The sequence below is a fragment of the Hipposideros armiger genome, unplaced genomic scaffold, assembly GCF_001890085.2.
Source record: "Hipposideros armiger isolate ML-2016 unplaced genomic scaffold, ASM189008v1 scaffold_897, whole genome shotgun sequence".
NCBI classification, from domain to species: Eukaryota; Metazoa; Chordata; class Mammalia; order Chiroptera; family Hipposideridae; genus Hipposideros; species Hipposideros armiger.
The window spans coordinates 592,030-605,994 of record NW_017732247.1 but is presented as its reverse complement, the minus strand read 5'-3'; the positions used below and the strand labels follow the sequence as shown (position 1 = coordinate 605,994).

Genomic DNA, 13,965 nt, shown 5'->3' with positions numbered 1-13,965 from the left:
CCCCACCCAGGCCTGCCCGCCCACCTGCATGCAAGTGGCGGGGCCAGTACCTCCTCGGACTTGAGCTGCAGTGACCTGGCCTCCTCCCTGAGCTTTTCCTTCTCGCGCTCCAGTTCAGCGATGGCCTCCCGCAGGCGCTCGGCATCCTGGTCACTCTGCTGCCGCTGGATCTCCAGTGTCTGCACCAGCGTCACCTTCTCCTGCGTGGCGAGCTCGGTGCGATGCAGTTTCTCGCCTATCTCCTCGGCCTGCTTCCGGAAGCGCTGGGCATCCTCCTCCGCGCGGGCCTGGGCCCGGCTCATCTCAGCCATGCGCAGCTTCAGGCGTTCAGCCTCGGCGCTCATCTCCAGCTGCCGCTGGCGCTCTGCCTCCAGGGTGCGTTGGAAACCCTGAGTCTCCTGTGCCAGCTGCTGTGCCATCTGCTCCTTGTCCTCCTGCAGCCTCCGTGCTTGCTCTTGTGCGAGCTCCTTCTGCTGCTGCAGCAGCTGCGCCTCGGCCTTGAGCCGTGTGGCCTCCTGCACCGCCTGCATCTTCTCCTTAAGCATCTTTTCAGCCAACGCCCGCTGCTGGGCAAGGTCCTCCTCTGCCAGCTGCCGCAGCCGCGCAGCCTCCTGGGCCGCCACACTCAGCCGCGCTGCCTCCTCGGCCACCTGCTTCATCTTCTCAGCCTCCTCCTCCAGGAAGCGCTGTGTGTTGTCCTTGTCCCGCAGAATGAGCGCACGGTTCTCCGCCTCGATGCGCGCCTTGAGCTTGCCCAGTTCCTCCATCTGCACGCGCAGCGAGAAGAGCTCCTCCTCCACCTGGCTGCGCTGGCGGGTGGCCTCCGTCACCTCTGCCTTCAGGCGCTGCAGCTCCTCGTCCAAGATGCCCTTCTGGTGGTCTGTCTCCTCCAGCTGCAACCGCAGTGTCGTTAGCTCCTGCTCCACCTGAGCCTTCTGCCGCAGCGTCTGCTCCGCGAACTTCTTGTGCTTCTCCATCTCCGCGTCAGCCGCCTGCTTCTGCCGCAAAGCCGCCTGCTCCGCCTGGGCGCGCCGTGCCGCCTCTTGCTCGGCTTCCTTGCGCAGCTTCTCGGCGGCAGCCTGTGCCTGCGCCCGGGCCTGAGCCTGCTCCTCCGCCGCCTGCTTCAGCCGCTCCGCCTCCTCCACCTGCCGCCGGGACTGCGCCGCCTCCCGCTCGGCCCTCTCCCGCGCCTCCTCTGCTTCCTCCGCTGAGCGCCGCGCCGCCTCCGCTTCTCCGCGCAGCCGCTCCAGCACGCTCTGCTCCTGCTGGAGTGTCTGCTGCAGCTCCTGTTCCTTCTGCTGTACCGCGAAGGCGTGCGCCTTCTCCTCTGCCTGCAGCCGCTTCTGCGCCGCATCCTGCGCCAGCTGTAGCTGCCGCGCTGACTCCTGTTCTGCGCGCTCGCGCAGGCGCCGCGCCTCTTCCACCTTGGCCTTGAGCCGCTCCACCTCCTCCAGCGCCGCCTTGCGCTGCCGCGCAGCCTCCTCTTCCGCCGCCAGGCTCTTCTGCACACGCTCCTCCGCCTCCCGGCGCCGCTGCTCCTCCTCCGCTGCCAGCTGCCGCTGCCGAGCCGCCTCCACCTCCGCCTGCTCCTTGCTGCGCAGCGTGTTCTCCGCGTTGCCGCGAATGCGCCCCAGCTCCAGCTCCAGCTCCGCCTTGCCCGCTGCAGCCCTCTCGAAGCTCGCCTTGAGGGCCAGGATCTCCTCCTCCACCTGCCGCCGCTGCCGCAGCGTGTCCTCCACCAGCGCCCTCTGCCGCTCCAGCTCGCTCTCCGACGCCCTGCGCAGCTGTGCCAGCCTTTCCTCGATGTCAGCCTTGTGCTGGGCCGCCTGCTCCTCCAGCCGCCGCCGCTGGAAGGCCTCGTCCTCCGCCAGCCGCCGCAGGCGCTCGTTCTCTGCCTCCTTCTCTTTTAGCGCGATCTCCGCTTCTGTCTTGAGCCGCGTGGCCTCGCTGATGGCTGCCAGCTTCTCGGCGAGCACGCGTTCCGCCTCCGCGCGCTGCCGTGCCGCGTCCTCTTCCGCTAGCTGCCGCTGCCGCTTGGCCTCCTCGGCCAAGGCACGCAGGCGGGCAGCCTCCTCGGCCAGCTCGCGGAACCGACCAGCCTCAGCTTCCAGCCTCTGCTTGGACTTCTCGCTGGTGGAGCGCGACTCCTCCTCGGCCCGCGCCTTGCTGGCCAGCAGCACTTCCATCTCGGCCCGCACCTTGGCCAACTCAGCCTCCAGTTCCTGGCGCTTCTGCGTGGCCGCGGCCGCCTCTCGCTGCAGCCGCGCCAGCTCCTCCTCCAGCAGCTGCCGCTGCTGCTCTCCCTGTTCCGTCTCGGCCCGCAGGCGAATCAGCTCCTGCTCGGCTGCCAGGCGCTGCGCAGCGGTGCCCTCCGCCAGCTGCCGCTGCTTCTCCAGCTCCTGCTCGGCCAGCTCCCGCTGCCGCACGGCCTGCTCCTCCGCCTTCCCGCGCCGCCGGGCCTCGCGCTCCGCCTCCTCCTTCTGCTTCTCAGCCTCTGCCTGCGCCAGGCTCTTCTGCTGCGCCACCTCCTCCGCTTGCAGCCGCAGCCGCAGCGCCTCGTTGGCCTTTAGCTGCCAGCGCTCCAGCTCCCGCTCTGCCTCTTCGCGGGCATGCTCGGCCTCGGCCTGCTGCTGCGCACGCCGCTCTGTCTCCTCCCGCAACTGTGTCACAGTCACATGCTCTTCCTGCAGCGTGCGCTCCAGCTGCGCCGTCTTCTCCGCGAAGGAGGCACGCTTGCTCTGCAGCTCTGCGGCCGCGCTGCGCTGCGCCGTCTCCAGGGCCACCTGCACCTGGCGGGCCCGCTCCGCTTCCGCCTGCCGCAGGCGCCGGTCGGCCTCCTCAGCCTGCAGCCGCAGCTCCTCCAGTGCCTGCAGGGCCCGCTGCTTCTCGCGGGCAGCCTCGGCCTCAGCCTTCACACGCAGTGCCAGCTCTGCCTCCGCCTGCCGTTTGCGCTGGGTCTCATCCTGCACCTGCCGCCGCAAGCGCTCCGCCTCCTCCTGCGCCTGCCGCTTCTGCGCCTCGGCCTCCTCGGCGCGCGTGCGCAGGGCCTGCAGCTCGTCCTCAGCCCCGCCACGCTGGCGCTCAGTGGCCTCCAGCTGCACACGCACCACGCGGATCTCCTCCTCAATGCGCAGCCGGCTGCGTTCCGCTGCCTCCACCTGCCGGGCCTTGGCCTGGATCTCGGCCTCTGAGCTCTGCCGCAGGTGCTCCAGCTCTTCCTGAATACTGCGCTTCTGCTGCTGCGCGTCCACCGCCGCCTCTTCCCGGCGCACCACTTCCTCCTGCATGCGGCGCTGCAGCTCCTGTGCCTCCCGCTCCGCCTGCGCCTTCGCCTGCGCATGCGCCTCCGCCAGCTGCCGCTGCTTCTCCAGCGCAGCCTCCACCTCCGCGAGACGCTCCCGCTCCTCTGCCCGCTGCTGCTCAGCCAGTCTCTGTGGCCGTGGCAGAAGAGGGAGAGAACCAGAGATAGTGGTGAGTGTGCAGCTGCCGCCAGGCGCTCACATGACATGGCACCAGCACAGTCCACTCCCACAGTGCAGTGGGGGTCGAGGGAGGACACAGGTCACAGCCCGGCAGAGGGACAGAGCGTGCAACCACCAAGGCGCTCAGGACAGCGAGCGCAGCCTGGCCCCACAGCGCTCACCAGCCCGGGAAGCAGGCCCAGGCGTGCTCCCCTCTTCTCGCAGACAGGCGACGGGACAGATGGACAGGGAGAGAGAGAGAGAGCAAAGCAGGAGGCTGGCAGTGCCCATGAGCCACACCCACCGCACAGCCCTGTCCGAGAACCATGGACACATGCCAGCCTGGCTCCGGCGGCAGGGCCTTCTCCCTGACCCAGGACAGCGGTGCACACCGGAGCCCGCTCAGAAGAGGGACTCGAAAGCTTGCAGCTCCAACCACGGAGGAGGCTACAGGTGGGCCAGACGGCGAGGCCACCCACGAGGCAGGAGGAGCAGGACAGATGGGCACGCCGGCGACCTAACATGCCCGCTCTTCCAAAGCAATGACCATGTGGAGCGGCAACAGGGCCAACAGGAGGCAGGTGCCAGCACAGAGGAAGAGGAGACGCCAGCCACCAAGGGAGAGTAGTGCCCTACCAGGTTGAGGTGGGGCAGGCGGTGTTGCAGGGGAAGGGCGCTGGCGACATCAGGCAGCAGGGCAGTGGGGAGAGCTGTGCTGAGTGGACTCAGACGGGTTCCCCAAGGCTGTGTCTGGGCCACAGAATGGCCCTCGCCTCCCCCAGGACCGTACCTCCTCCTCCTCCATGCGCCGCAGAGTCTCACTGATGAACTTGATGTACTGGCTGGTCAGCGTGGTCAGCTCGCTGTAGCGTGTGCGCAGATCCACATACTGGGGGGCAGAAGGGAGGGGACAGCTAGGGTCAGGCCTGCCACAGCCACGGGGCCCATGAGCCCAGCCCCCCAGCCACGCCCCTTGGCTTTACCTCCTGGATGACACTCTCAGACCCAGACTGGACCTTGGGCTTCTTGGCCGGGGAGGCTACCGGTTCAAGCTGTGCCTTGTAGGTGACCAGCTGGAGCTCATAGTCCTGCAGGGAAACACCGGTCAGACACCCTTCGCCCTGCCCCTGAACCTGCCCACAAGCTTTCACTAGCCCGGCCTGGGCTTAGGGCCACCGGGCCTCAGTCAGGGCAGCAGGAGGTGGAGGTCTCACCTTGATGGCATTGATGTACTGCTTCGCGAACCTTTGGCACTCCTCCACCTTCTCCCCGTGGCGCTCGATGTCCTCTAGCAGCGCCTGCGGGGGACGGTGGTCAGCGGCCACAGGACACACCCTCACCCCTGCCCCACCCCAGCCTGGCCCAGGCCCACCTTCTCCTGCCGCAGCTGTTCCCGCACAGCCTGGCTGTTGGCCAGCGGCACGGCCTGGATCTGCTCCTGCCGCTGCTTGGCATCCTGCAGCCAGGCGCCCAGCGGGTCCGCACTCTCCCGGTAGTAACGCAGCTGGCGGCCCAGCTGCTCCAGCTCGCGCTGCCGCACGTCGGTCTGGGCCAGCACAGCCTGCCAGCGCTCCAGCAGCTGGGCCACCCGCTCACGCCAGCGCTCCACATCCACATCCCGCTCGCCGTGCTGCTGCTGCAGCTGCTCACCCACCTCCTGTGCCCCCCGCAGCTCGTCCCGCAGGGCATCAAACACGGGCTGCTGCGCCTCCGCCTGGGCCCGCAGCTTCTGTTGGGGGCCAGAGGGGTGGGTGTTTGTTCAGCCCAAGTCCCTGCTGCTGGCTCCCAGTGCCCCCCTGGTCCTCCCAAGAGGCACAGGCCTGGCAGCGGTACCTTGAGCGCGGCCTTGGTGGCCTCGAGCTCCGGGAGGGTGGCAGGCACGGCCTGCACCTCCTTGAGCTGTTCTTCGTGGACCTTGAGCACGTCCTCGGCCCCCTGTGTACTGCGGATCACCAGACTAATGGTCTTGAGCCTGGGGGGACAGCAAGGATCAGAGTTGGGGTGAGGGTGGGCTCAAGGCAGCAGCCCCAGTGGTCGGCTGACCCCAGTGGTCATGGGCTTCAGGGAAAAGAACAGAGGCCTCAGGGAGAGGGTTTGGGGGACCTCTCGGATAGAGGGACGCTTCAGCTCCAGCCTGAGTCCTGGAAGGAGGTTGTGCCGGCCATGGGAACAGCAGCCCTGAGGCCCTGAAGCAGGGGTCCCCCAGCCAGCTGCCTCTGGGGCCTGGGGAAAGCTTTTCCAAGGCAGGCTAGGGGGACATGCAGTGTCCAGAAAGGACGCAGTGTCTGAAACAACACATCAGAAACAGGCAGGGCCTTGGAGGGCGAGTCCGAGATGGGACGGGAGGAGGACTGCTCGCTCCACTCTGAAAGTGGACTCAGACTAAATAGCGTGTGTGCTGAGAGGAACCACAGAGGACAGAAGGGGCCCTGCAGCTGGGTGGGGGAGGGGCAGGACCCTCTGTGAGAACTCTGCATTTCTCCAGGGGCACAGAGCCAGACAGGACTGTGGAGGAGGGGAGTTAGGAAATGGGGCGAGTGCAAGCCCCCAGAAAGACCTCGTATGGGCCCCTCTGTCATCTCAGCCACTGTCCCACCCCCTACTTACCCTTCCCAGGTCTTCATCCCTGCCCTCCCACCAATCCCTTGAGGTCACTGGCACTCCCCATGAGCCCCCTTGTGTGAACCACATGCCATGTCACCTGTGGGTGTTCTTCACCTTCTTGGGCTCTGCTCTGTGCCCACACTCCTGCACTTTTCTCAAAGACACTCCCCTAGTTCCTGAGTCCCACAGGTGGGATGCCCCCAAGTCCCCCACCTCAGGGAGCCATGCCAGTCCCCTCAACCCCCTCTCACCCCATGTCCAACCATCAGAAAGTCCCACCTTCAAGGCACATCAGGACTGAATCCCTCTCTCCTCACCCGTGATCCCCACCCTGGTCCACACCCATCTCCTTCCTGGCCAGATCCCTCCCCTCAACAGACCACACCTCACTGCCCGTCCCCTGCCAGCACACAGTGGTCAGGAGTCCCTTTGCTCAGAACCCTCCCGAGGTCACAGCGCCAGCCGACAGGTGCACTCACTTCTCCAGGTAAATGGCGGAGAGGCTGCGGACCTGCTCCAGCTTGCCCAGGGTCAGTTCCAGCTCCGAGCGGAGAGTGGGGGCAGCAGGTGACGGCTCGGGCAGGGCCAGGACCTTCTCGGCCTCGGCAGAGAGCCGGGCAACCCCCTTGCCCAGCCCCTCCACCTCAGCCTGTGCTTTCTGAGGAGAGAGCGGGGACGAGCTGAGCATGACAGCCCAGTCACAGCATGCAGTGAGGAAGGGGACGGGGACAAGACGGCACCTACCTGCTGCTCAGCGATGCGCTGGGCGCACTCCCGCGCAGGGTCCTTGTCCAGTGGCAGCCTCAGGCGGTGCACAGTGCGTGTCTCGCAGGCCTCCAGCTGCAGCCGGATGTCCTTGAGCTCTGAGATGCAACGCTGACAGCGCGACTCCTCCTGCTCGCCTGGGGGGACAGCCGGCTCGCTCATGTGCTGCCAGGCCCCCACCCGCCCGCCCACGACCACTCACCCGCACCTACCCTGCTCCAGGCTCTGCAACAGCTGCTGGTAATGGCGACTACAGGAGCTGTACTCGCGCTCGGCCTGCAGCCGGTCCTCGGGACCAAAGCCGCTGGCATCCTGGCTGTCCCGCAAGAAGGCCTGGTAGTGCAGCTCTAGGGCACGCAGAGCCTGGCGCTGCTCCTCCGGCTTCATTGTGCGGAACTGCAGGTGGCATGTGGCACTGAGTATGCAGGGCAGGCTCAGCCACAGGAAGCCCCCCCTCTGCCCCACGTGGCCCCATGGGGCAGGCCTACCGTGACCAGGGACCAGGAACGGATGAGCTGCAGGTCTCGGCTAAAATTCTGCCATGCCAGCAGGCTCTTCAAGTCCACATGGAGCTGCTGCCACAGCGTGACCAGGGCTTGGTGCTGGGCCTCCAGCCTGGCAAGTCAGGGGTCTGGTCAGAGGTGGCTGGACACCCACCCACTGCCACCCACTCCCACCCACTCCAGTGGCCACACTCCAGGCCACCCACCTGCTGACAGCCTCCTGGGCTTCCTGGTTGGGTGGAGGCACGAGGAAGCACACGGAGGGCACGGCGGCCTCACTGCCACAGCTGCTGACCACCTTCCAATGGAATGGCTGCGCAGGGCCCACCAGCTGGCACTCGTCACCCTTGTGCACTGTCACCTGGGGGACAGCCAGAACTGTCACAGTGTGGCCACATCCACACCCCACCTATCACGCCCCTCCATATGCAAGCCCTGCAAGCCTGCCACCCTCACCTCCACCTGCTTGTAATCACACACGGCCAGCAGTGGCACACTGCCCCGCACGGGGTGGGCTGTGGTGCGGGGCTTCAGCTGCACGATGGCCTTGGCTCGCTTGGCTAGGCCTGACAGGTGTCCTCTGTACTCGTTCAGCTGGTCCTTCTCTTCCTGCAGGGGAGGGGTAGCTCAGAGACCCTCATCTAGCACCCAGACACCAGATGCCTGAGTGAGAGTCTGCAGGGGGCACTTGGAAGCAGGAGGTGTGGCCAGGACAGGCCCTCAGAGCTTGGCCTGAGGCAGAGCCCACTGACACTCCTTCCTTTCGGGCCAGCCTGAATGCACTCCCCCTGCCCCAGGTCACACACTGTGTCCTCCAGGGCAGGGGCCCGGTGCTCTCTGGCCTCACATCCACTCCCCTCCATCCTCCCCTTCCCATTGCATGTGTTCACCTGCCTCCTCCCGCTCAGCCCATCCAAGGGGCCAAACCCACCAAGGACTGTCCAAGGCTGCGGGTCAAGAGTACATCTAAGAGCTGCCTGTACCTCTAGCAGACTACGCATGCAGCTAAGGGGGCTTCCTGGACCCCACAGCCTTCACTGACCCCAACTCCTGAGCACCAGAGTCCCTAGCCAGCAGGGCTTTCAGCCTTCTCGCTTTTCCATCACTTGCCCTGCCCCCAGCATTCCCAGAAGGCCCTGGGGCCCCTCCCGGGTGCCCCTGTCCCAGGGCACATGGGCACCACACTCAGCTGCCTCTCTGCCAGGCTTGGCCCTAGACGTCAGAACCAAGATGCTGATGGACCCCCATATGGTGAGAGGGCTGGGGACAGAGTGGCTGGCTCACATCTACTCTCTCCAGGGGTTGTGAGCGTGAAGGGCTCCTACAGCTTGGGCCAGACACCTACTGCCACTCCAGGACCCGGCCACGAGCCTCTCCTCTCCGTTCCCACACACCCTGTCCCACTGTGCTGAGCACCAACCCCCAGAGTGCCTCCCCCAATCCCTGCTGCCCCCAGTCACTGCCCCTCCACCTGTAGAGGGACCTTTCCAAAGCACCAAGGCAGCCCCGATGGCAAGCTGCCTCTCCCAGACCCCACCGCCTGCCCTGCCTGTGCCTCTCCATCCCTGAGCCAGGCAGCCGCCCCCCCCCCTCACCCCTGCAGGCACCCTAGGCAGCTGGCTCACCTGGGCATCCTGCAGCAGGTCTTCGAGGCGAGTGACGGTGCTGGAGCGGTCACAGGTGTACTTCCTGCGCAGCGTCTCCTGCAGCTTCCGCAGCTGCTCTTCAGCTTCCCGCACATCCGAGAAAAACTGTGGCAGCAGGAAGGGGTCAGGCTGGGTCCTGGCAGGGCTGCCCCAGCACGTGCCTGGGAGGACTTGACTGTGAGCTCAGTGGGACAGGGAGGGGCTGTGCATCTGCACAGTGGTCTGGGTGCTCCTGGGGGACGCTATAGCTAAGCCGGGCATGGGCAGTTCTCACCTGGAAGTAGGCGGTGTTCTCCTTCAGGTGGGCCTCGATGCAGCAACACAGCTGTAACATCCAGCTCCACTGGGTCTGCAGGGCCGCCTGGAAGGACTGTGGCACGGCGGGTGTGCCTTCAGCAACCCCACCATGGACACCCAGGGGGTCCCCACAGCCCCCACCCCCACCACGGACACCCAGAGGGTCTCCCATATCCCCCACCCCCATCGTGGGCACCCAGGGGGTCCCCACAGCCCTCCACTCCCTCCACAAGTACAAGGGGACCCCTCACAGCTCCCACCTCCACCGTGGGCCGAGCAGGGTGGTCCTCCCGAAGCAGCCGGTCCCCAGTACTCTGGATCTCTTTGATTTTCTTTTCCTTCAGCTCCAGCTCACGCATCAGGGCCTAACATGGAGGCAGCAGGTCTCAGGGATGGTGTCAGGGCCACGCCGGGGTCTGCCAGTGTCACGTCAAGTGCCACCTGAGCCCCCTGGTTGTCCTGCGAGGCCCAGAACTGGACCTAACTGTCGCCCGCAGGGGTGGCAGTGTGTGCAGGGCTGCCTCACCGAGTAGCTCTCCTTCTTGGCGGCCATGTTGGCATTGTGCTCGCTCCAGTCGAAGCCCACCTCCTCCTCCTCCCTCTCACTCAGCCACATCAGCTCCTTGGTGGCTGCCGCCACAAAGCCGTGCAAGCTCTCCAGGGACCGCAGCCGGGCTTTGGAGGAGTTCTGTGGGCAGGTGGGGTGGGCAGGCGGGTGTCAGCAGGCCACCGACCCGCCTGTCACCCCTTCAGCCGCCCCTCCCCGCCGGCCGCCTGGCCCCCACTCACCAGCAGCTTGGCAAACTGCAGGTCCAACCGGCCTAGGCAGTCTCGGTAGGCGCCTCGGATGGCTGGGGAGAGCTGGCCCTGCAGGGGTCAAGCAGCGGTGAGGCCTGCGTGGCTGGGAGCTGGCCCACCACCTGCGGCCCCCACAGGCACCACTCACCTCATCAGTCCGCGCCCGCTCCACCTTGGCCCGGAACTCCTCAATGGACTGGTGCAGGCCACGGTGACTGCCCAGCTGTGCCTCCACACTGGGCAGGTCCCCACCCCACTCGGCGCCGTCCACCCGGCGCTGGTTCTCTTCCACCCAGGCCAGCAGGTCATGCAGATAGCGCAGCGTAGAGTCCTCAAGCTCGGGGCGCCGCTGTGTGCTCTGCAGCGTCACCTGGGTCACGGGGGCCGCAATGCCCGCCTTCAGCCGGAGGTTGTACTCAGTGCGGATGGCCACTAGGCGTTCGTGCAAGCGGTACACCCTAGGGGCAGTGGGGAGTTAGGCGGGGGTGAGCGGAGCCAGGAGGCGCCCCCAGCCCCCCCAGCACCGGGCGGCGCGGGGCACAGCCCACCTGCGGTACATCTGCTCGCCCTGCGGGTGCCGCCCGTCCTTCAGGGCCTGCACGTCGTTGAACAGCACGCGGATCATGCTGTCCGCCTTGTCCAGGTCCCGCTCCACCTCGCCCGCCCGCTGCGCTGCCTTGCCTGCGGCCAGCAGCCGGATGTCCTGCAAGGTGGGCGCCATGACTCAGACCCCGGCCCGACCTTAACCCTTCTTTCCCCGCCCAGCCCCATCTTCCTAATGCACAAATGGCCAGCTGCGGCTCTTTGGGAGAACCAGAATCCAGTCCAAAGGCCTGGTTAGGTCCGAGGAGCCAGACCTTTCATGGCCTCATCTAAGGTTCCCAGACCCCGCCCTCCCACCACCCTCTCCAGGCAGCAAGCCCTTGGGCAGGCCTCTTCGGTGTCCTGCCTGGTGCCCAGAAGCCAGCTCTGCCCAAAGCCAGCAGTCAGCATTGGCCACACACCAGGAGGGAGGAGCTGGGGCTGCCGCCGGCTGCTGACTCGGGCGGCAGACTCAGGCTCCTCCCACCTCCCCGCAGCCTCATGCCAGTCCCACCCGTCCCCTCCCCCTCACCGACTGCAGCAGGGCGTCGGCTTGGTTCAGCTGCTCCTCGCACAGCCCAGCCTCCATCTGCAGTTTTCTCACGATGCGCTGAAGACACTCCAGCCTGCAGCCCAGCACCCACAGGACCCACTGTGAGGGGATCTCCCGCCAGGCTCCTGGCCACAGAGCACAGCCCCCTCCTGCTCCTGGCCTCCCTGCCGGCCTGCAGCCCGAGGCTGCACTGGCCCAAGTGTGGGTTTCCCAGCCTGGAGGGGGATTTCCTCTCCAGGCAGTGACTCACCCTCGGGTGGCTTCCCTGCCACCGCAGGGCCCCGCCCGCCACCCACAGCCTCCCCAACCCCAGCGGCCGCCCACCTCTCAAACTCGCTCCGGAGTTGCTTCTCCCGCTCCAGGATGGCCACGTGCAGCTTGCCCCACTCCTTCTCCACGTCCAGTGGGTGGTAGCCGGGGGGCACCTTGAGCTGGCCTGCTTGCACCGCCCCCTGTAGCAAGGGGCCAAGCTCAGTCCTGGGCCACCCAGGCCCCCAAGCCCCAGCAAGCCTAACTTGAAACAGCCCTGGTCCCAGAAGCTCAGTAGTGAGGCCAGGCCAAGCTTGCTGGACAGGACCCCCAGGCTCACTCACTCCAGATGCTCTCCACTTAGCCTCTGAAATGCCTCCACTCACCTCCAGGGACTGGTAGATACCCTTGGACCGGTTCTTGTCCGCCTCCTTGGCTGGAAGCTCTGTCTCCTTAAACTTCAAGAACTGGCACCACAGGATCTATGGGATGAGGGGCGTCAGCAGCCATGCCTGGGCTCCCGCCGTGGGCATGGGGCTTGGGCCTAAGTGCAGGCCCACCTCAATCTCCTCGAAGCTGGAGGGGAACCTGCGCTCCTCGAAGGAGGCGGTGTGGTGCCGGATCCACTGCAGCAGCAACAGCACCAGCTCCCGGTACTCCTGCCAGCGCAGCTGCAGCTCCTGAGGGCAAGCCAGGGCGTCAGGGGCCACCCTGGCCCGGGGTCGCCAGGGGCCACCCTGACCCGGGGCCGCCAGCCACCACTCACGTTGGCCTTCACCCCGTCCTGCACATCAGGCACGCGGGGCATGGCATCATACAGGGACGAGACATACGTGATGATGGACTTCTCATCGGGCTGGGGGACGTCCACGTCTGTGGGGGAAGAGAGTCAGAGAGGGCCCCCATGCAAGCAGCAGGGAGGGGCAGGATGGAGGGGCAGCGCACGCACCCTCAGGGTCCAGGAGCCGTGTCACTCCCAGGTCCCGCTCTGCCACAGAGAAGGCCTGGTCCAGGTTCTCCAGACTGGTCTGACGATACACCTTGCTCATGTCGATAAGCATGGGCCTGTGGGCAAAGCGGTCGGTGGGGCAGGCAGGCAGGGACGCAGACGGGGACCCATGGGCAGGTGAGCACAGACAGGTCCTCCAACATCCCCGCAACGCAGAGCCCCAGCCCCACGCTCACCCTGAAACATACGCCGCCCATCCCACTCGTCCCCAGCCCTGACCACAGGCAGCTGTGTGCCCACGCTGTGCACTTTGGGCCCCACTACCTGGCACTACGGTGGGTGCAGGTGGAGTGCACTGAGTAGAGGCTGCCAGGCAGCTTGGGCTCTCTGTAGCCACCCTGCCCGCTGGGCCCCAGGTGCTGGGTGGGGCCGAGGTCCCCTGAAGGCCATCCCAACCACGGCCTGGCCACCTGGGTCCCTTCTGGGGCGTCCACATGGGGCAGATGCCCACTGGCCCTGTGGCATCGAGGAAGCCAGGGTGCCTCTGGATGGGCCCAGAAGGTGGGAAGGGTGTGGGTGGGGCAGCTGGCACGGGCACTCATCCCCACAGGAAGCAAGCTCCCATCGGCGGGAGACGCCCCTCCTGCCACCCTCCCGCCCTGACTTGTTTGAAGTCGCCCAGCTGAGCTGCTCTAGGCTCCCTCAACCCACAGCTCTGTCTGTGCCCCTGGAGGCCACGTACTTATGCCGATGGATGATGGCATTGAAGAGACGGCCGTCACGCCAGCTGGAAGTGAAGTTGTCACAGCGCAGGCCCTGGTAGCCCTCCACCATGCGCTGCGACCACAGCAGCAGCTTCTCCTTGGCCGTCATGTCCTCCGACTGCCCGCTCACCTGGATGTCCGAGATCTGCCCCAAGAGGCAGGCGGGAGGCAGGCGCTTAGCCATACTGCCCAGCCTGCCCCGCACCCACAACCACTCATCTGAGGGCAGGGGCAGCTCCAGCTGGGCACACAGGAGCCACCAGGCCAGTGGAGGCAGAGCGGGACCCCTAGGGCCCCTCCTATGTCAGGGGTTACTGCCACAACTCAGCACAAACCCAGGCCACTCCAGCCAGCAGCTGCCACAGTGTAAGTCAGAGATCCCAGACCCGAATGTGGACACACGGTGGGTGCCCTGGACTCCCTGCTGGGGAGAGGAGCCTGGGGCACACCCTGCACCCCCACGTTGGAGGGTGGGCCCAAGGAGAGCAGTTGGTGGCCCAGAAACGGCTGTCATGGTGGGGGCGGGGGTAGATCAGCCCCTCTCTGGCTGCAGGCTGGGGGTAGGGTCCCTGGGGCTGGGCATGGTATGCCTGGCAGCGTGGGCTAGGCATGCCGGGACCACAGCACCAGCCTGGCCCTGCACCGAGTCCCATCCCTCAGGCTTGGCCTGCCAGCCTGTTTGGCTGTCTGCACACCCGCCTGCCTGTCCCTGTCTGTCTGTCGGCCTACACGCCTGTGTGACTCAGCTGCGTGCCAGCAGGGCTCTGCATGCCCAGCTCTCAGATTATGGCTTC

General features: G+C 66.4%; 1 protein-coding gene across 23 annotated transcripts in view; it reads right to left on the bottom strand.

Annotated features, from left to right (window-relative positions):
- The window catches only part of PLEC (plectin), a 53,623-nt gene that overhangs the window by 7,362 nt on the left and 32,296 nt on the right, over positions 1–13,965 (bottom strand). For all 23 annotated transcript variants that reach the window (XM_019630255.1, XM_019630259.1, XM_019630257.1 and 20 more), the window contains 26 exons: positions 13,150–13,316; positions 12,408–12,523; positions 12,225–12,331; positions 12,019–12,138; positions 11,845–11,940; positions 11,534–11,661; positions 11,189–11,282; positions 10,623–10,777; positions 10,223–10,532; positions 10,066–10,143; positions 9,803–9,964; positions 9,537–9,641; positions 9,254–9,349; positions 8,959–9,084; positions 7,790–7,942; positions 7,540–7,694; positions 7,319–7,445; positions 7,043–7,226; positions 6,810–6,967; positions 6,545–6,723; positions 5,295–5,433; positions 4,834–5,190; positions 4,676–4,759; positions 4,445–4,549; positions 4,252–4,350; positions 51–3,431 (listed from right to left, as the gene is read on the bottom strand). In XM_019630255.1, coding sequence (XP_019485800.1) covers positions 51–3,431; positions 4,252–4,350; positions 4,445–4,549; positions 4,676–4,759; positions 4,834–5,190; positions 5,295–5,433; positions 6,545–6,723; positions 6,810–6,967; positions 7,043–7,226; positions 7,319–7,445; positions 7,540–7,694; positions 7,790–7,942; positions 8,959–9,084; positions 9,254–9,349; positions 9,537–9,641; positions 9,803–9,964; positions 10,066–10,143; positions 10,223–10,532; positions 10,623–10,777; positions 11,189–11,282; positions 11,534–11,661; positions 11,845–11,940; positions 12,019–12,138; positions 12,225–12,331; positions 12,408–12,523; positions 13,150–13,316 — 6,981 coding nt within the window. The remainder of the gene's footprint in view (positions 1–50; positions 3,432–4,251; positions 4,351–4,444; positions 4,550–4,675; positions 4,760–4,833; positions 5,191–5,294; positions 5,434–6,544; positions 6,724–6,809; positions 6,968–7,042; positions 7,227–7,318; positions 7,446–7,539; positions 7,695–7,789; positions 7,943–8,958; positions 9,085–9,253; positions 9,350–9,536; positions 9,642–9,802; positions 9,965–10,065; positions 10,144–10,222; positions 10,533–10,622; positions 10,778–11,188; positions 11,283–11,533; positions 11,662–11,844; positions 11,941–12,018; positions 12,139–12,224; positions 12,332–12,407; positions 12,524–13,149; positions 13,317–13,965) is intronic.